Source organism: Natrix helvetica, assembly GCF_964273705.1.
Source record: "Natrix helvetica genome assembly, chromosome: 11".
Taxonomy (NCBI): domain Eukaryota; kingdom Metazoa; phylum Chordata; class Lepidosauria; order Squamata; family Natricidae; genus Natrix; species Natrix helvetica.
Window position 1 is genome coordinate 9817746 of NC_138562.1, and position 20433 is coordinate 9838178.

Sequence of the window (20433 nt, forward strand, 5' to 3'; positions counted from 1 at the left end):
AGGACAACCGTAACACAAGAGAAGCGAACACTCCGCAAAGCCAGAACTGCAAACGCTGCAACATTGGTGCCCACACATCTGCCCAACATGTGGAAGGACATTTCGTGCCCGTCTAGGCCTTACCAGCCACCTGCGGACAAATTGTGGACAGCCCCACAACCTGTTAGATGTCAAGGTCCTCTTCCAACACAATGGACGAATTGCCACAGCTTTTGCGACACTGAAATAAAAAGCAGGCACCAAACTCCTGGTTTTAGAACTTCAATTTTTCTTTCTATCATTTTTTTTAAAAAAAGAATTATGCAGAAGATTAAAATCCAAAACAGCAACAAAATATAATGGAGGCCAAACAATCTAGGTAAGAACTTTTTTTAAAAAAAGTGAATTAAAAAGAACCAAAAGAGAAAAACACATGTTATTTCCCCTGGTTGAACATTGAGAAATCTATTGGTAACAATAACAACTTCCCTCCTTGCAAAGCAAATCCAAAGGAAGGAACGAGTTTCAAAAATCTATAAGCTTCGACATCTCTTTGCAACCCAGTTGACCTGTCACACATTACTTATATCAGTGATGGCGAAACTTTTTGGCACCGAATGCCCAAACTGGAATGAGCGTGCATATGCGCCCGAGCACCGGAAACCCGAAGCAGCTGGCCGGCGCACGCATGCCTGTTTTTTGGCCGTTTTCCAGGCCATTTTCCAGGTCAAAAACGGCATAAAACACAGCCTGAAAAATCGCCTGAAAATGGCCCCCAAAACGGCTTGTTTTTTGGCTGGGTTTTTTTGTCCATTTTCAGGCCGTTTTCCAGCACTCCAGGACCCATGAAGACGAGCTGGCTAGCTAAAACTTTGGGATGTGCTTCAGTAGAATGGCCGAACGGGGTGGTACTTATGGAGCCTTTTATTTTATGAGAGTCTTTTCTTAATGTTTTGGAAATACCCCTTTGCAGCGGTGAAAGTCATAGAAAAAGTGGTGAATGGCATGTCTCCCCTCTGACCTTATCTCGTCATCAGTAAATATGGAAATTCAGTGGTTTTAGGTAAAGGTTCCCCTCGCACATATGTGCTAATCATTCCTGACTCTAGGGGGTGGTGCTCATCTCATCTCCAGCGCTGTCCGAAGTCATCTCTGTGGTCGTGTAGCCGTCATGATTAAACACCGAAGGCGCACAGAACGCTGTTCCCTTCCCACCAAAGGTGGTTCTTATTTTTCTACTCGCATTTTTTACGTGCTTTCGAACTGCTAGGTTGGCAGAAGCTGGGACAAGTAACGGGAGCTCACTCCATTACGCGGCGCTAGGGATTCGAACTGCCGAATTGCCGGCCTTTCTGATCAACAAGCTCTTGTCTTAGCCACTGAGCCACATTTCAGTGGTTTTATTCCTGAATAAATTGCGAAGAATATCAGAAGTTCCTTCTGTACATCTTGTTTTCTTCCTTTTGTTTTTCTTTAACTCCTTCCTCTTTTCTTGCACTCTGCTTTTTCTTTGATGTCTTTTCTTCTTCTTTACTTTATATTAGTTTGTATTAGTTATTACCTTCTTGTTGAAAAGCTTTCATAAAAACGGACAGTATCATCAAAACAGATTCGTGGTCGAAAATCTTCAAGAAAAGTCAGTGATATAAAGAAAGAACTTATCTTGGGAAATTCTGTACGCTCCTTTTAAGTGACAGACTTTAACCTCTAAATCAAGAGGAAATTTGCAATACTTGGATAATCAGAGTCGGATATGGAGGCTTAGCTTAATCGGTTCCTCCTTTTTAAAACTTGCTTTGGCCCTTTCGCCTTCCTCCTCTTCCTCCTCGTCATTGCCTCTTAATCTTAGGATGTAACATTGATATTCCAGCTGGCTTGTGGTTGTGTGTGTGTGTGTGTGTGTGTGTGTGCATCTATGCATCTACTGCTACACAACTGAACTTTTCAACAACCGTTCTACCTTCAGTCACAATCATCTGGAGAAGAAACAAGTGTCTCTTTTTATGCCTTTTTTTTTTTTTAAATCCTACGTGTCAGGTTATTCAAGAGAGAGAGTCAACTGGTTTGGGGTCTCTCCTAGCCCCCCGCTCCCCGTCCTGTCCTGCCTTTCCCCCCCATTTTTGCCAGATCACATTCATTCGTTACAGTATTCCCCTATAGACTGGAACTAATTTACAACGCTCCCTGCAAGAAAACCTGCACTTGCTAAGGGCTTCAAATCACACGGCAATGATTTTAAAATAATTATTAAGACTGAAAACTGACTGCTATGGGGAAGCCGAGATTCATTGGATCTGCGGTTTCAGGTTTAGAACTGAGTGGCACTTGGCCAATTGTAGCTTATTGAATAGGTCATGGTTAAAGACAGCAAGGGGGGGACGACCCCAAATCTCTATCACTCCAAGTCATAGCTGGAGTAATTTAGAGTTGGTTGGATCAGCAGCAAGTGTCTGACCACACGCAATAATAATAATAAAACAACAACAATAATAATTCTAAATTTACCTGACTTGAACATTCTGACTCTACAAAAAACCACCCTACTTGGAACAACTTATATCCTCCGATGTTACCTTAACAGTTCCTAGGTCCTTGGTTAGGACTCGAGCTGTTGAGCTACCAACCAACCCCAAAGGCTGTGAATCTCACCAAAGTTTAACATAATAATAATAATAATAATAATAATAATAATAATAATAATAATAATAATAATAATAATAATAATAATAATAATAATAATAATAATAAGTAATGGGGGGGCGACTAGTAATCAATGCCAAATCCGGCGAATCAACTGGCCGCTGTGATACAATCGTATAATAATAATAATAATGTACTTGGTTGATACCTAGGACACTGGCAGCAAACTGTATCAACCATTAGCACCAGTCAATGGTATTTGTGATGCATTTTTGAATGTTCAGTTGGCTAAGTTTCTTGTTTAATGAATAAAGTATAACAACAACAACAACAACTTGCAAATTGAAATTGAGCGACTGTGGAAAAAGAAACCGTGTGTTGTCCCAATTGTAATTGGAGCCTTTGGAGCAATACCTAAAGGGCTACCTCGCTATTTGAAAATTCTAAATTTATCAGACTTGAACATTCTGATTCTATAAAAACCCACCCTACTTGGAACAACTTATATCCTCCGATGTTACCTTAACAATTCCTAGGTCCTTGGTTAGGACTCGAGCTGTTGAGCTACCAACCAGCCCCAAAGGTTGTGAATCTCACCAAAGATTAACCAGTAATCATCACCATCATTATCCCACCATATTGGGACTAAACATGATGACTTAGCAAGTCTCAACTTTCATAATATACAGTATATCCATTAGATTTCAGTATTTTTTATTTCAGTCAATAAAAACAAATTCAGCCACCGGAGGTCAGTATGTCCTATAAAATCAGTTCTTTGTGCCTGTAATCCCCAGGTGAGCCACCAGAAGGCAATAGTACCAAGGATTCAATATATTGCCTATTTTAAATGTGGAGCTTGCAATACCTAAGGGATCCACCAGTAGCAGTAATGTGATATATCTTCAGTTACTGCTTCTCAGTGGGAAAAATGAGGGAAGTCAATGTATAGGACATACTGCCCCCTGATGGTTGAGTTTGATAGCACATCCTCAATAGCTAATTATATATAAAAAATAAACAAGTAGCAAAACACAATAACACTCCAATAATGTGAGAAGACGTGATCCCATGTCACATCACATCACCTAAAGATTATCAAATACTGTATCATACCAGCTCTCCCCAGTTAAAAAGAGTTTTATAAAAGTAACAGGACGTCAGATATTCCAACTACAAGATTCACAGGTAATCATAGACTTAAAATGAATATGAAGGCGAATATAACGAATATGAAAATATTCAGATGTATTTCCATGAGATTCCAAGATGTTTTAGATAGTCTTTAAGATTCTTTCAAGGGATACTGTAGATGAAAAAAACACCACAATTAAACCTTCAAATGTGGAAGTTCTGTTTCTAAATTCCAGATACTGTAGATAGAAACAGAAAGCTTAAACCTTCAAATCTAAAGATTTTGTTTCTAAATTCCAGATCTTGGGAATTAAAATTAAAAAGTACCATCATTTCTGGGCTGCTTACAAGCTTCATGATCAGAATTAAGATCGGGATTCTATAAGTAAGGGGTTTAAGTTTGAAACATACATTGCACACATTATTTTAGTGGGTTATTAAAACAATTTTACTTTTAAAATGTCAAAGTGGAAGACAAAGCAAGCTGAAAGTGAAATGGGAACATCTAAGAAGCATGGATTTTAATTCGTAGGATGATTTTGTTCAGAAATAGAAACTGATAAGGGTATTTCTAACATTGTTCGAAATTTACTGGTCCTCAGAATGAGGTGTTATACTCCCCTCTACTGGTTTCATTGAGAAAAAAAATCAAATTTATCAAGAGGAAAATGATTCTGAATCTCTTTTTAAGATCACACTCAAAGGCAGTAAGAAACAGAACACACAAAGAAAATATGAAAACAGGAATTATCAGCAAAAGTACTTTTATATTTACAATAGGAACAGAAAATGATTTAAATCTCTATCCAATGCTAAACTTCTCTGGATAAATAGAGGCGAGTTGTTATGGAAATAACCTGAGAAAATTGGAAGGATAAAATATAATAAAATATCTACACTTGTCCTAGTGATGTCTTTTTCTTGAAAACTGGCAAACTGTTTGTTCAACTTTTTCATTAAATCTAATTTGTAGTCATATCTATGTACATCATCTTATTTAGTAGATTATGTAACTTAACTGCAGTCTCAAGTCTATTTAAAAAAATTTTTTTTTTAAATTTAACGCCTAATAAAGGCACACTAAATAATAAGTAGTTCAAACATAAATGCTTTTCCATTCTTTCGTATAAACTGGCAACCGGACACTAGTAGGTATCTCTGACTTTCCTTCACATCAAACAAAACCTCACAAAATAAACAATTTCAAAGCGTTTTGCAAGATATTAGGATCGTTTTCAATTCAAAGAACTTTTGCTTGGAATTTGGATCATCATTAATTCTTTTGTAATTAACATTAAAACAGAATCGTGCATCCGGACTTATGAAACTATAACTTCCCTCTACACACTGCTAAGAAATCAGAAATCATAAGTCCATGAGGATTTATGCAGACATAGAACAAATGGAATTTCAGAACACTGAACTATTTGCCCTCTCAATTCCTGGCAAATAGATGGGGAAGAAATGGAGGTAGTGACAGATTTTATTTTCTTGGGCTCCAAGATCATTGCAATGGGGACTGCAGCCAAGAAATTAAAAGAGGCTTGCTCCTGGGCAGGTAAACGATGGCAAATCTAGACAGCATACTAAAAAGCAGAGACATCACCCTGCCAACAAAAGTATGTATAGTCAAGGCTATGGTTTTCCCAGTTGCAATGGGAACTATCTAAATATATATTTTCTATTTAAGATACATTGATAATTTCATTTATTCATCATGAAATGGAGCTTAGTAATGTAGCATGAGCCTATATATTCTATATATATTGGGACTGTCGGTGAGTCAACAGCAGGTCAGAGGAGCTGCTGCGGGACAGAGATGATAGTTGCTGTTTAAAAATTATGATTTAAATCAAGTTAATTTAAATCAAGCCTTTTTACCAGAACAACTAGACACAAGTTTTCTCCCGAATGCCATCACTTTGCTTAATTACTAATTCCCACAACACTGTCAATAATTTATCAAGAATGTATTACTATTCTTCTTCTCTTCCTTCCTAGTATCTATCTCTCCCCATTTATGACTATAACCATCTTGCTTGTATCTTTCAATTTATATTGTTTGTATTGTTTCCTAGTACGATTTGATAGCTTATTAGTAACCTCGACTATAACTAAGTGTTGAATCCTTTTATTCTTGATGAGTGTATTTTTATTCTCCTTATGTACACTGAGAGCATATGCACCAAAGACAAATTCCTTGTGTGTCCAATCACAATTGGCCAAAAAAGAATTCAATTCAATTCTAGTAGTGATTTAAATCCACCCTAGTTATTTGTCAAAATAATAAAAGCGGTATGCAAATAAATAAATAAATACATTTGGAAGATCACCAGGAAAGCCCATGTCTCTAGGCTAGATTGGAAACTGAAAAACATCCCAGAAGGAAGTGACGATAAACTTATCTCCAGCTGTGAAGAAAAGTTAAGTAAAAGTTTCCCTGAAAATAAGACACCCCCCCCCCCCGGATAATAAGCCCAATCGGGCTTTTGAGTGCATGCGCTAAAATAAGCCCTCCCCCCAAAATATTGCAACACAGCAGCAACCATAAGGTGACCACGCTCGCCTCTTCCTGCACCTCAAAAATAATAAGACCTCCCTTAAAATAAGGCCGAGCGCTTATTTTGGGGGTCAGAAGAAAATAAGACTTTGTCTTATTTTCGGGAAAACATGGTAATATTTATTCGGCCAATGAACAGCAACACGAAAATGGCATAGATTCAAAACAAAAATCATCAGGAATAGGGTTTGAGTTGAAGACATCTTTATCTTACCATTTGTTTTAAGCATAGATACAAAGACAGAATGTTTGCTCATTTTCCTTTCTGATATAACTCAGTCGATTGCTCCACTCATTCCTTCACAGCAGGAAGCAATCAGATCCAACAAATACCACAATCTTAAAATGACATTTCAGACCTGCAATGTTTTGGTTAGCTTTCTTTACAATATCAAGGTATTACTCTCTACGGGAGTGTCATGTATATATTTTAAGGAAATCTAAGCAAAAGCATTGAAAAATATATTTTATTCCTTTGGTACTGAACTGTTGATATCAATATAAGTTTCAGGTTATAAGGACAGCATAAATATTGCTTGATTTTTAGGTGTCATGACAAGTGATTGGCTTTGGAAAGATTCTCCGGTGATGTAATTACTGGTGGATGGACACACACATATATTTTATCCTATTGATAATTAATGTGACACCATGCCAATCACACACACCATCTTAGGGATTTAATTGCAAAAATCATCCATAACGTGAAAACTTCTTATATAACTTAAAATTACTCCAAGCTGTTCTTTCTGTTTGATTACTTGCGGCGACATCCGATAAAACTGACATTTTAATCATTGAAAAAGAGATTTGCAAAAATATAACCTTCAGCTTCAAAAATGTACAATGCAGACCTAGAAAATGCATTTATGGCACAACACTACTGAGTTAGATGCATTTTGGAAAGCACAGCAAAAGGGGGGGGGAAACAGAGAGACAGGTGTTCACTAGTGTGCTATTTGAAGATCTCGACAGAAATCCAGGTCAGGCCACGAAATATGTATAGAGAATGCAGCTGGAGAGCATATGTACAATGCTGCAGATGTGACTCTCCCTCACACTTGATCGCGGAGACGTGCCAGTCTTTGTGAGAGCTCATCCTTCGGAATAGAGACAGTTATGAATATATGATCGAGATACAAAACACGTTAAAAGAGTAACAACTGAAGGGGTGGAGATCATATACAACAAAGTCAAGATAGGTCTGTGCCAGATAAACGGGGCTTGTTACTTTAACAAAAAAAGCTTCTGAAGTTTTCTAAGAATTATAAAAGGTAAAGATTCCCCTCGTACATATGTGCTAGTTGTTCCCGACTCTAGGGGGCAGTGCTCATCTCCGTTTCAAAGCCGAAGAGCGAGCGCTGTCCGAAGACTTCTCTGTGGTCATGTGGCTGGCATGTCTAAATGCCAAAGGTGCACGGAACACTGTTCCCTTCCCACCAAAGGTGGTTCCTATTTTCCTACTTGCATTTTTTACGTCCTTTCGAACTGCTAGGTTGGCAGAAGCTGGGACAAGTAACGGGCGCTCCCTCCATTACGCGGCGGTAGGGATTCGAACCGCCGAACTGCTAACCTTTCTGGTCGACAAGCTCAGCGTCTTAGCCACTGAGCCACACAGAACTATATATAACTAAGAACTATACAGAAGCTCAAAGTGAGCAGCCTCTGGGCCTTGTAAATAAATTAAGCAGATAAACAAGGCCCTGCATAGGAAGTGATGCAGAAGTAATGAGGCAAGGACAGAAAAATGTTTAAGACATTAAAAGTTGCAGATTATTTCATTTTAAGTCATCCAGCCCCAAACGATAAGAGCAAGCCATATTGGACATTAGTAAAGTATATATAAAAGTTTAAATATTAAATCGGTATCCTAGCCAATCTCCTAGGGTGATTCCCAACTTCATGTCCGGAGTGGGCTGCTGGGGGTTCGCAGTGATTAAGGAGAACCTCTAGCTAAGATTCTGGCCAGTTTGGAGAACCCCCAAATCCCACTCTTGGCTGGCCCTCCCAGGAGTCCCCACGCAGCCTGTTTTGGACGCAGGTAAGGGTAGGGCGTGCACGGAGGCTCGGGGAGAGCGAAAAAAGAGCCTACCGGAAGTTCGGGAAGGATGGAAACGGGCCCGTTTAGACCTGTTTCCAGCCTCTAGAGGGCATCCGGAGCCTGGAGCCAGTTTTTGCCCTCCTGGAGGCTTGAGCAAAGCCTCCAGAGCCTGGGGAGGAGAAAAAAACACCCCCTTGCAGTGGCGCAGGAGGCCAACTAGGCCACGCCTGCCTTAGCCATGACCACGCCCACCCAGCAACCAGGCAGAGAACACCCTGCTAAAATTTTTGAAGCCAAGGCGGGTTTGACCCCCTGGGCACTACAGTATAAGGGGAGAAGAGAACAAGGCAATATTTACCTGTTCTGTTGAAGCAACACTTGTGCCAACAGAGCCTGTTTGTCCCTGAGGTAGCTCCATATTCAGATCAAGCCTAAGATTCAAAGGGAGAAAAACACAAGCAAGAAAATTAAACACTGGCAGGCGGAAGATGGCATTCCGTATTCCAGGAACAAACCCCAAGCATCTCACTTACATTTAAAAATAAGAGTATCCCCGAGTCAAAAGTTAGACGTTACACCGCACAAGCCACAGTCAACCCTGTAATGGGTGGAGTATACAAACCACTACACCTGAATTACCACAGGTCAGGGTTTGAGATAAGCACAGTTTGGGGGAGGGGGTAGAATTCCTTCTTGCTGCTCAGAGAATGTGGATCTTGGGAACTAATCTTGTTGTTAAGAAAAAATGTCAATGTTTGCACTGAGAGCAATTACAATTCTTCCACTTCAGGGTTGACAGTAGGTTATAACCTAGTTCAGTTTTCCTCTAGTTGCTTTCAAGATGGGTTGAACATCAGCGCCTTTAATTCTCCAGCCAGAAAAATCTTGGCCCATGGATGGAACCAGATTATAGGCAACAAGTTACCGTATTTTTCAGAGTATAAGATGCACCTCCCCCCAAAAAAACATGGAAACATTGGTGCGTCTTATACACTGAATACAGCCATTTTTGGCCTCCTGAAGCCCTGGCCCCTGCAACCCATTTTTGCAAAAAACGGCCCATTGTTCGCAGAAACGGAGGTATTTTTGCCTTCCCCCAGCGCCCAGCAGCACTCTGCAGCCTTCAGCAGGGCTGGGGGAAGACAAAAATGCCTCTGTTTTTGCAAAATAACAGCCCGCTTTCCACAAAATTGGGGGCATTTTTGCCTTACCCCAGCCCTGCTGAAGCCTGCAGAGTGCTCCCGGGGGCCGGGGAGGAAAAAAAAACCATTTTTTTCTTACTTACCTCTTTGAAATCTTGGTGCGTCTTATACACCGGTGTGTCTTATAGTCTGAAAAATACGGTAGCTCATGCTATGCAGGGGTGGGTTGCTGCCGGCGTTACTGCCGCTTTGCGTACGTGCACAGTTGCTTGTAAAATTTTCTGTGCATGCGCAGAACATTGAAAAAAGGACATAAAACCATGCCAGCGGCGACCGGGAATCCAGTTTGGAGGCGTGGCCAGCCTGGGTCGCTGCCGGTTCTGCGACCCATGCCAACAAACCACTACTGGTTCGCCTGAATCAGTGCAAACCAGTAGCAACCCACCTCTGATGCTATGCCTGTCCCATTTTCTCAATCCTGTGGGATTCTACTGAGCTGGAGAAAGCCAGGAATTCCTTGCTCCCCCAAACGTATTTTTTCATGCACTGCATTGATTTGGACTTTTGGATATTCACACTTACCCAGCTTCATCAGCCATTTCTTGAAGGAGCATATCTACTTGGTTCTAAAAAAAAAAAGAGCAGACGTTATATAAAAGACTGAGTTACACTTAAAAGGGCAGCAACACAACACAGATAATTACCGAAGGTTTTGTACTGAAAGAGTTCTTGGCCATGAGAGGGAATTTGTAATAGTGTGGGATGAACTTTCAGATTACTGCAGTGGTTACATTCTTTTTTTTTTTTAATGGACGGTTTTAGGATGATAGTACTTTTATTGATTTTTGTGTTGCTCCTTCAGTGCCTGGAAGAACATACTCAATCCTTCACGGCAGACAATGAGATGTGAAAACTCGTCCCTTTTTTGCTTCCATTTTTCAATCCTAAAGGTGGTAAAGATTCCCCTCGCGCGTGTTTGCTAGTCGTTCCCGACTCTAGGGGGCGGTGCTCATCTCCGTTTCAAAGCCAAAGAGCCAATGCCAAAGACGCACACAAGGCTGTTACCTTCCCACCAAAGGTGGTTCCTATTGCATTTTTTGTGTGTTTTCAAACTGCTAGGTTGGCAGAAGCTGGGACGAGTAATGGGAGCTCGCTCCATTACACGCTAGGGATTCGAACTGCTGAACTGCTGCCTTTTCTGATCAACAAGCTCAGCATCTTAGCTACTAAGCCACCGTGCCCCTATTTTTCAATCCTAATTAACACTATTAAGATAAAGAAATGGCTTTCAACATTTTTCTGCAGACTTCCAAAAAAATAAAAAAAGTATCACCTACATAGATTGTACAGGGCCCACCAGTACTCGTAAGAAACTGGCTTTACAGGTATTTTTAAAAAAATTAAAAATATGACAGTTTCTCAACCAAAGACATTGTAAAACTTAGTCGGTTGTCAAAGAAAGAGGAGACCCATGAAGAAGCAAACTTTCCTTTGAACATTTATCTCACCAGGGCCAAGATACTCTAGTCCAGTGTTTCCCAACCTTGGCAACTTGAAGATGTCTGGACTTCAACTCCCAGAATTCCCTAGCCAGCGAATGCTGGCTGGGGAATTCTGGGAGTTGAAGTCCAGACATCTTCAAGTTGCCAAGGTTGGGAAACACTGTTCTAGTCAATAGAGGTAGACCAGTGTTTTTCAACCTCAAGAACTTTAACTTTCTTCTTCTTGTGCCATATCTGTCATCGGATGCTGGCGATCATGTTGGCAAACTTTAAGATGGGTGGACTTCAACTCCCAGCATTCCCCAGCCAGCCAGGTAGCCAATGGAGCAATAAAAAAAGTCAATCAACCCATGGAACAGAAGTTGCCTTCGGGAGTTGTGGGATCTTCATCGCTGGAAGCTTTCAAGAAGAGACTGGACTGCCATCTGGCAAAAACGGTGTCGGGGTCTCCTGCTTGGGCAAGGGGTTGGACTAGATGACCTACAAGGTCCCTTCCAATTCTGTTAATCTGTTAAAGTTTCGATGTTGAGAAACATCGATAGAGACTACTGCAGGTTGGAAGCAAACATCTCTGCTTGAATGGGTACCTACTTGTGGAGTTGTCAGTGTGGTAGTACTACTCATGGTGTCTTCCATCTGTGCTGTCTGGACATCTAAGGTTTCAAACTGCTGTTCAAATTTATCCATCAGGGCAGAAATCTGTAGGTAAATAGACGGTTTAAGTAGAAGAGATCAAAAGAGCAGCAGGAAACATTTAAAAAGCAAAATGTATCCTTTTTACCTTTTCTAAGTTCATACTTTTCAACGTGGCATCCATTGATTTAACTACTCCAGCCATGGATTTAGTTACCTAGAAGAGAAAGTGTATGATAATTATATCAAGAGAGTTTTCCCATTACCCCCACTCCTCAATTTCCTTAGCTCCTATTTCGTAACACTGCACCTGATAAAAGAAGCTAGCGAATGTATTTGTATGATGTCTATGATTATGATTTATCACTTATTGCTTGTATGTACACTGAGAGCTTCTGCACCGGAGGCAAATTCCTTGTGTGTCCAATTGCATTTGGCTAATAAAGAATTCTATTCCCATTCCCATTCCATTCCAAGCTAGAGATCGTGTGTCGTGCCGATGAAGGCTTTGGAGTGTTATTTTATTATTACATCTGTAGAACTGCTGGTATGGTATTTAAGGTGAAAAATACCCAAATCTCTGCCATTCATGACTACCTTGTAAATTACTTTTTAAGGACTACTGGAAAAAGTTATTTTTAGGCTGCATTTTGGTAAGGCGAATAAGTGAAATTTTGCTAGTGTTTTTTTTTCTGCCTCCATGCTACTTACATGATGTGGCAGATATAGGTTAGTTTAATATCACATTATACTATATTATCTTTTATTTAGATTAGTATTAATGTATCACATGAATACAGACATAGTTGCTGGTACATCATAGTTTATTGTTAACTTAAATAAGGGCATCCAGCCAAAGCATCTTCGTCAATCACAAGCAAGATACTCAATGTTAATATCGTCTCGACAGAAGAGAATATTTGTAGCTCAGGGTTGAAATATTAGATCCTTGATGCTCTATGAGCTTGGTGGCCTTCTTGCAGACATTTCATTATTCCACTGGGTAACATCATCAGTGCATTGATGACGTTACTAGTTTGGTGATGAAACGCCTGCAAGAAATCCACCAAGCTCAGAGAGCGCCAAGGACCTCACTAATATTGCCTGTTTGAATAGGATCCAACGTGCTGCACAAATGTAGAGACTGGAGTTCATAGGTCAGACTGCTGTCTGGCTTATTCATTAAACAATAATTAAGCAAAGTGAGTCATCACAATGTATGAGCATAGTCCCAGATTCTTCAGCATTTCGTGCGGAGAACTTTCTCCCTGCTATCTGGAATTGTCATGGATTGAATTTACGGCAGCAAATCTTAGGCATTATCATGGTGCTCCCCAGGAGACTGTGAGTTCTAGTCCCACCTCAGATGTGAATGCCAACTGGGACTTTGGGCCAATCACCAGGAGACTATAAGTTCTAGTCCCAATTTAGGCCTGAAAGCCAGCTGGGTGGCTTTGGGCCAATCGCCAGGAAACTGTGAGTTCTAATCCCGATTTAGGCATGAAAACCAGCTGGGTGGCTTTGGGCCAATTGCCAGGAGACTGTGAGTTCTAGTCCCACCTTAGGCATGAAAGCCAGCTGGGTGACTTTGGTTCAATCACCAGGAAACTGTGAGTTCTAATCCCGATTTAGGCATGAAAACCAGCTGGGTGGCTTTGGGCCAATTGCCAGGAGACTGTGAGTTCTAGTCCCAATTTAGGCATGAAAGCCAGCTAGTGACTTTGGTTCAATCACCAGGCAACTGTGAGTTCTAGTCCGACTTTAGGCATGAAAGCCAGCTGGGTGACTTTGGGCCAATTACCAGGAAACTGTGAGTTCTAGTCCTGACTTAGGCATGAAAGCCAGCTGGGTGGCTTTGGGCTAATCGCCAGGAGACGGTGAGTTCTAGTCCCACCTTAGGCATGAATGCCAACTGGGGGACTTTGGGCCAGTTCCTCTCTCTCAGCTTAACTCACCTCACAGGGTTGTTAATATGGGGGAAATAGGAGGAAGGATTTATCATGATGAGTTGTTATTATTATAAGGAAGAGTAAAAAATATATAAATTGCCTGCTTACTTTGCCCATTGTGACAGCCGTCTGCACTCTCGCTGCCACCGCATCTACCCGGGCGCTCATGCGCAGGAAGTTGATTGCTTGGGTCTTCTGTCGGATGGCATTTTCTGCATGGATTCTTGCCACTTCCGTGTTGCCCTTCTGAACTGCCTTCAAAATAGAACAAAGGAACACAATTATTCCTCTCTCTCTTATGGAAAGAACAAAAGAAACCCTCGTGTTTGATCATCCCATTCCGAGGTGCACAGAGACTTTCAGGTGGATGAAAGTTGATGGTATCCCTGATGTCTGTTTAGGTGCTTTTTTTTCTCTCAAATGCACCTGCGACAGATCAACACTTTGAATAACTGGACCCAAGAAAAGCCGATCTCTAAGCAGCTTTGCAAATGATGGCAGATGCATAGCAGGAAGCCAATTAGGACAACCATTATATACATAATATACATTTTCGGAAGCGTTCTAAATGAACTGATATTGCCATCTTGTGTTAATGAGTTTATCTGCTGTATTATTTTATAACTGATGGTTTGAATGTTTTTATGTTGTAAGCTGACCAGTGTTGTTGGATATGAGATGGACAGCAAATAAAATCAATAATCTATATATATAAAAATGGCTGTGTGTGTGTGGTGTGTGTGTGTGTGTGTGTTCCAGCATAACTCTGGGATGAGCAATTTCAACCAAACTTGGTACACAGATGACTTACTCTCTGCAAACAAATACTGTGTGGGGTAAGACACCCTTAACACCCCTCGTGGTGTATGTTCTGTTACGATACAGCCTGTTGTGCCTTAAAATGGCTTCTACTGTACTGCTGTAAAATGGCTTCTATTATACAGCGCAGTGGAGTCGCCACGGTACTCCACAAGGGGGCCCCCTCTGGTAAGGGGGAAAATCCAACATTAGAAATTACATTTGGTCCGGACATTTTCCCCCTATAGTTAAATACCCAGGCAATGTCGGGTTATCAGCACTAGTAAATAATAAAATAAACATTAACAGGAATGAGCTAGTATTGCCATGGGTATCCGGAACCTGAAAAATGTTAGTAGACTGCTGACTAGATTATTCTCAAATGAATTGTATTATCCCAGCCAGTGCCTTAATGAGAACATGAATACTGTCAAGTCCAAGTCAGAACTAATGTTAAAGAAACAATCTGTGCATGTTTTGGAGGCAGAAATTCTGTACATTAGTCTGTGAAAACAAATTACTTTTACTCTTTGATATGAGTATAGGTAGACAGAAAAAATAATCCCAAATACTCAACAGCAATTTTTATGTATAATTTTAATGTCATTGTGATAATTTCTCATTTTGTGCATAAAAGTAGCCATATCATTTACTGTACTTACCTTCTTAATTTTGACTTTTTCAACCTTTTCTTCTTTATCACACTTTTTTGCATTTCTGTTAAGCTCCTTGGCAGCAAATTTCAAATTGAAAAGATGCTCTGGGTTTCAAGTTAAGAAATGTACTGAAATAAGAACATGTCATGCACCTAGCAACCTGAAAAAGGGCTCCCTGAAATCAAAATATTTTAAAGTTAAAAATTTAATATTCAGAGGGAGAGAATATGTAGATATAAACTCCTTCCGAATATAGACATCAGGATTTAAAATTTAAATGCTCGATTTTTATAAACCATCAAGAATCCATGGAGGAAACAAATAATCCTTTTTTAGCTTAAACATTATATCAATCAATTTTTTAAAATTCTAGTTATTATAAGGCAGGCTATAAAGTGAAAATACTCCCCAATTTTCTTTAAATATAGGTCAATTAAAGCCTTTAATGCATACCTCCATTAGGAGGCTATTTTAATTCCAACTTGTGATAAGATATTACTGGCAAAGAGAAATGTAGTATCTTCTCAATGCATAACAATAACTGAAATTCCCTTACTATTATCCATACATTCCATATAATCAAGAAAGCACACCCTCATCGGATTTTCAGAGCTCAGTTTACCAAGAACAGAATTATTTTCAAGTATTAGAATCATTAAACTAAAACAATTCTCTACTAATAGGAACTATTGCCGGTATACAGAAAACTTGTTACTTTCAGCCACCAGACCAAACATCAAAATAACCAGTTCAAACTCTTAAAAAGACCATAAAATTCAACATTCATAATGGTACAGATATCAGATTTGGGCTGCAAACATTCATACAGCCACTAGGTGATAGAAATTAGGTACAGACTATGTTAAAGGTAAAGATTCCCCTCACACATATGTGCAAGTTGTTCCCAATTTCTAGGGGTTGATGCTCATCTCCATTACAAAGCCAAAGAGCCAGGGCTGTCCGAAGACGTCTCCGTGGTCATGTAGCCGGCATGACTAAGCTCCAAAGGCACACACTAAGCTGTTACCTCCCCACCAAGGTGGTACCTATTTTCCTACTTGCATTTTTACGTGCTTTCAAACTGCTAGGTTGGCAGAAGCTGGGACAAGTAACGGGAGCTCACTCCGTTACGCGGCGCTAGGGATTCAAACCGCCAAACTGCAGACCTTTCTGATCGACAAGCTCAGCGTCTTAGCCACTGAGTCACCATACACACACTATGTTAACTTGTTGTTTACCACCTATTAATTGTCTGATTTCCACAGCACATATCTAGTAGCTGTCATTAAAGATGGTTAGGATGACATATCCTTGTGTCCTGACCTAAAGGAAATGTGATAAAACAGAGACTAAATGACTAGGATTCACATTTCCAACACCTATCGTCAAGTGATTTATCTAAGTCAGCTGTCAAGATGTGGCAACCAGGGCTTATAGTCCATGCACTTAATAGCCAACTAGATGAACAGAAGTAGGATTTAGAATGAAGACAGCAGAGAAAACAAAATTTATATTCTTTTCTCGGCTTTCTTTAATATACAACTAAAGTCAACCCTCCCCTCAAAAAAACCCCCAGAAAAACTAAATCAGCGGATAGAAACCAGAAGCATCCGAGCATAACACTGTGGTGTGTCACATCAGACAAAAACACGCACAAAAAAAGTCTAACCAGCTGATCTGGAAGCTCAGCCTCAAAAACACATATTTAGCGCTTCATCTGAGAAACCTTAGAACAGGCACATGTTCTCGTCAATCACAGCCATAACAAATCTGTAAATGGCAACTCTGAAAACTGCAAAAGAGAGATGGGGGTGTGCTTGTTTCCATTCGAACAGATTTATTGGGATATCCCATTTCCTGAACTGGTCCATTGTGACAGCCACATGAAAGTGAGCGGATGCCTAGAAGCCAGGAAAGTTATTTACCGTATTTTTCAGAGCATAAGACGCATCTTTTTCCCTGAAAAAAGAGGCTGAAAATCTGGGTGTGTCTTATACACTGAATACAGCATTTTTGGTCTCCTGAAACCCTTCACCAAAATGGCTGTGCATAGCCTTTAGGAGGCTTATAAAGTGCTCCTGGGGGCTGGGTAGGGCAAAAATGAGAGGAAAATAGGCCTTTTTTGCCCCCACCCCACCCCCAGGAGCACTCTATAAGCCTCCTAAAAGCTATGCATGCCCTTTTTTTTATAAAAAACAGGCCGCTTTTTGCTCATTTTTGCCCCCCAGCCCCAGCCCCCAGGAGAACTCTACAAGCCTCCTAAAGGGTATTCATGCCCCTTTTTTGCTTATAAAACAGCCAATTTTCACCAAAAAAAAGGCCCATTTTTGGGAGGTCTGCAGAGTGCAAAAACTTTTTTTTTTTAAATTTGCCTCTTCAAAATCTTGGTGTGTCTTATAGTCCGAAAAATACAGTAGTTCTTAGTACTTTATACCTGGTTATTCCTGCTATGTATAGCGGAGGACAGGGGCTTGGTATCTATTGTCCATGGAGTGAAAGACTCAGACAACATGGAGCAATTGAACAACAACAACAACCTCTTCTTACACTTGCTTCATACACAGAATTCTATACAAAATACCAATTTGAGGCTCTCCTAACCAGGCTGTCTATGCTGATATATTTTTAATCACTTATATTGTTTTTGCATTACATGGGCTCCTGAGTCTCCCCCAGAGGGAAGCTCTTAAACCAATTGAAATAAATAATGCAATGAATGCCCATTATCCAGATACAGGTAGTCCTCGACTTACCACAGTTCATTTAGTGACCAAAGTAACATCAGTTAAAAAAAGTGATGCATGACTGTTTTTCACACTTACAACCGTTGTAGCGTCCCCACGGTCACGGGATTTACATTCGTACACTTGCCCACTAACTCACATTTATGAAGTTTGCAGTTGTCCAGGAATCACACAATCACCTTTTGTGACCTTCTGACAAGCAAAGTCAAGGGATAAACCAGATTCATTTAACAGCCATGGTCTTAATTTAACGTGCGCGAAGAACAATTTACATTGAACTGTGCGCGAAGTGAACCAATAGTAAAACTGGGAACAACCCAGCTTTGCTGAAAGCCCATCTCTCCCTCTCTCTCTCTCTCTCTCTCCCCCTCCCTCCCTCCCTCCCTCTCTCTCTCTCTCTCTCATCTATCTATCTATCATCTATCTATCATCTATCTATCTATATCTATATATATTTGTGTTACAACCCCTGGTATGCCCAAATATGGGAGGAAGCTCACTACTCCCTCTTTCTGTCCTTCGGCTCATTACAGAAGACCATGCAGGCAGAAAACCATATTTTTATTTTTAATGTTGCCTTTTTTTTTATATTTGTGTTGTATTTGTACTGATAAATAAATAAAGGGAGACTAGTATAGATCCATTTCGAGCTATTTAGCTCTCATCAGCTAGCCATACCCTTACTGGGATTTGAACCTGGGCTGTATTACATATTAGGCAGGAGTCTTAGCCACTAAGCCACAGGCTCTCCTCCTTATCAGCTGAGCCATATATATAAAGGAAGACTAGTATAGATCTATTTCAACCTATTTAGGTCTCATCAGCTAGCCATATTTGGGCATACCAGGGGTTGTAACACAAATACATACATACATACATACATACATACATACATACATACATACCAATGACTGCATCTCAAACGATCCATCTGTTAAATTACTGAAGACAACGATGAAACCGCATACAGATGGGAGGTTGAACAACGAGCCTCATGGTGCGAATGGAACAATCTGGAACTGAACACACTCAAAACTGTAGAAATTGTGGTCAACTTTAGGACAACCCCTCCCATACTACCACCTCTTACAATACTAGACAACACAGTATCAACAGTAAAGACCTTCAATTTTCTATGTTCTATCGTATCTCAAGATCTAAAATGGCCACCAAACATCAAACATGCCATCAAAAAACACAACAAAGAATGTTCTTTCTGCACCAACTCAGGAAGTTCAAACTGCCCAAGGAGCTGCTGATACAGTTCCACAGCGGAGTTATTGAGTCTTGTCATCTGCACCTCCATAACTCTCTGCTTTGGCTCTGCAACCCAACAAGACAGACGGAGACTTCAGAGGAGAATCAGAACTGCAGAAAAAACAATTGCTGCCAAACTGCCTTCCTTTGAGGACCTGTACACTGCGCGAGTCAAAAAGAGAAAATATCTACGGACCCCTCACATCCTGGACATAAATTGTTTCAATTCCTATCCTCAAAATGACACTACGGAGCACTGCAGCCCAGAACTACTAGACACCAGAACAGTTTCCCCCCGAAAAACCATCCCTCTGCTAAACAAATAATTCCCTCACCACAGTCAACTATTCACTAAGGCTGCATTACTATTACTCTTAGTCTTCTCGTTGTTTCTATCACCTATCTCCTCCCGGTTATGACTACAGGACTGTAACTGTTGCTTGTATCCTTACAATTTATATGGATATTGATTGTTTCCTGATTGCCTATTTGTACCGTATGACTATCATTAAGTGCTGTACCTTGTGATTCTTGACGAATGCATCTTGTCTTTCATGTACACTGACAGCATCTACAGCAAAGACAAATTCCTTGTGTGTCCAATCACACTTGGCCAATAAAGAATTCAATTCTATTCCTATTCCATTCTATTGAAGTCCACCTGTCTTAAAAGTGTCAGTTTTCAAGTTTCGGAAACAGTGGTCTAATCCCTAAAGACAGAAAAATGATGGTACCCCAACACTTTTGGGGAGCCTGAGAATATTCTTGGAAAGAGGTGGAGATTTGTCCCTTGGGATGAAAAAGGGATAAACAGGCTTCCATCAAGGAAGGAAGAAAACGCCCACGGCCTCACCCTCACCCCACGGGATACTCCTGCTGCCACTCCAACCCAGAAACACCAATAGGGAAAGCGTTCAAGCGCTGAAGCTCCACCCACAAGAATCACCCCCCTCAAGAGCGCCTCCTGCAGTGAGGGTCCCCCCACTAGCCACGCCCCCCGTTCCATCAATCTCGACAGGAGGCGGGATTTTCTTGTCCCCACCACCAATCGAAACCCTGCCGTGTTTTCCCCACGGGCGTCACTCAGGATACTCTCCATGTTGGACATGGCGGCGCTTCAGGTGCGGGCCTGGGTCGAACGACGGCGGAAAAAAGAGCGAGGCGGCTCGGTTTCGGCGACCTGTTGGACTCCTGGTCTTTCTCTCAGCGGCGGGCTTCCTGCTTCCGCCTTCCCCCGGCGAGCTCCACTCCCCGCCTCTTCCGTCAACATCACGTCACGCGCAGCTTGACAAGCAAGAGAGGCGGAGAGAAAGAGGCGGTTGAAAGGGTGGGCCAAGGCGCATGCGCACAATAGTCTTTCGAAGCTGCGAGGCTCCTCCTCCCAACCAATAGAGTTTC

General features: G+C 40.9%; 1 protein-coding gene across 2 annotated transcripts; it reads right to left on the reverse strand.

Moving 5' to 3' along the window:
* Positions 1–4272: 4272 nt before the first annotated feature.
* Positions 4273–20360, reverse strand: CHMP1B (charged multivesicular body protein 1B). Of its 2 annotated transcripts, none has more exons than XM_081964157.1 (8): positions 20128–20360; positions 15037–15138; positions 13689–13831; positions 11780–11848; positions 11590–11697; positions 10079–10122; positions 8713–8785; positions 4273–7413 (listed from the first exon to the last, which is right to left on the reverse strand). In XM_081964157.1, exons 1-8 carry the CDS (start codon positions 20141–20143, stop codon positions 7369–7371), a joined length of 600 nt encoding a protein of 199 aa, XP_081820283.1. In that variant the 5' UTR covers positions 20144–20360; the 3' UTR covers positions 4273–7368. The 2 variants fall into 2 exon arrangements, with proteins under 2 accessions (XP_081820283.1, XP_081820284.1); XM_081964158.1 differs by having other exon boundaries at positions 13689–13835; positions 15041–15138; positions 20128–20319.
* Positions 20361–20433: the final 73 nt, after the last annotated feature.

Coding starts and splice junctions, on each gene's coding strand:
- CHMP1B (XM_081964157.1), bottom strand. Junction 11,849..13,688: donor CGGCTGTCACAATGGGCAAA/GTAAGCAGGCAA, acceptor TTTCTCTTCTAG/GTAACTAAATCCATGGCTGG. Junction 10,123..11,589: donor CCACACTGACAACTCCACAA/GTAGGTACCCAT, acceptor TTTTTTTTTTAG/AACCAAGTAGATATGCTCCT.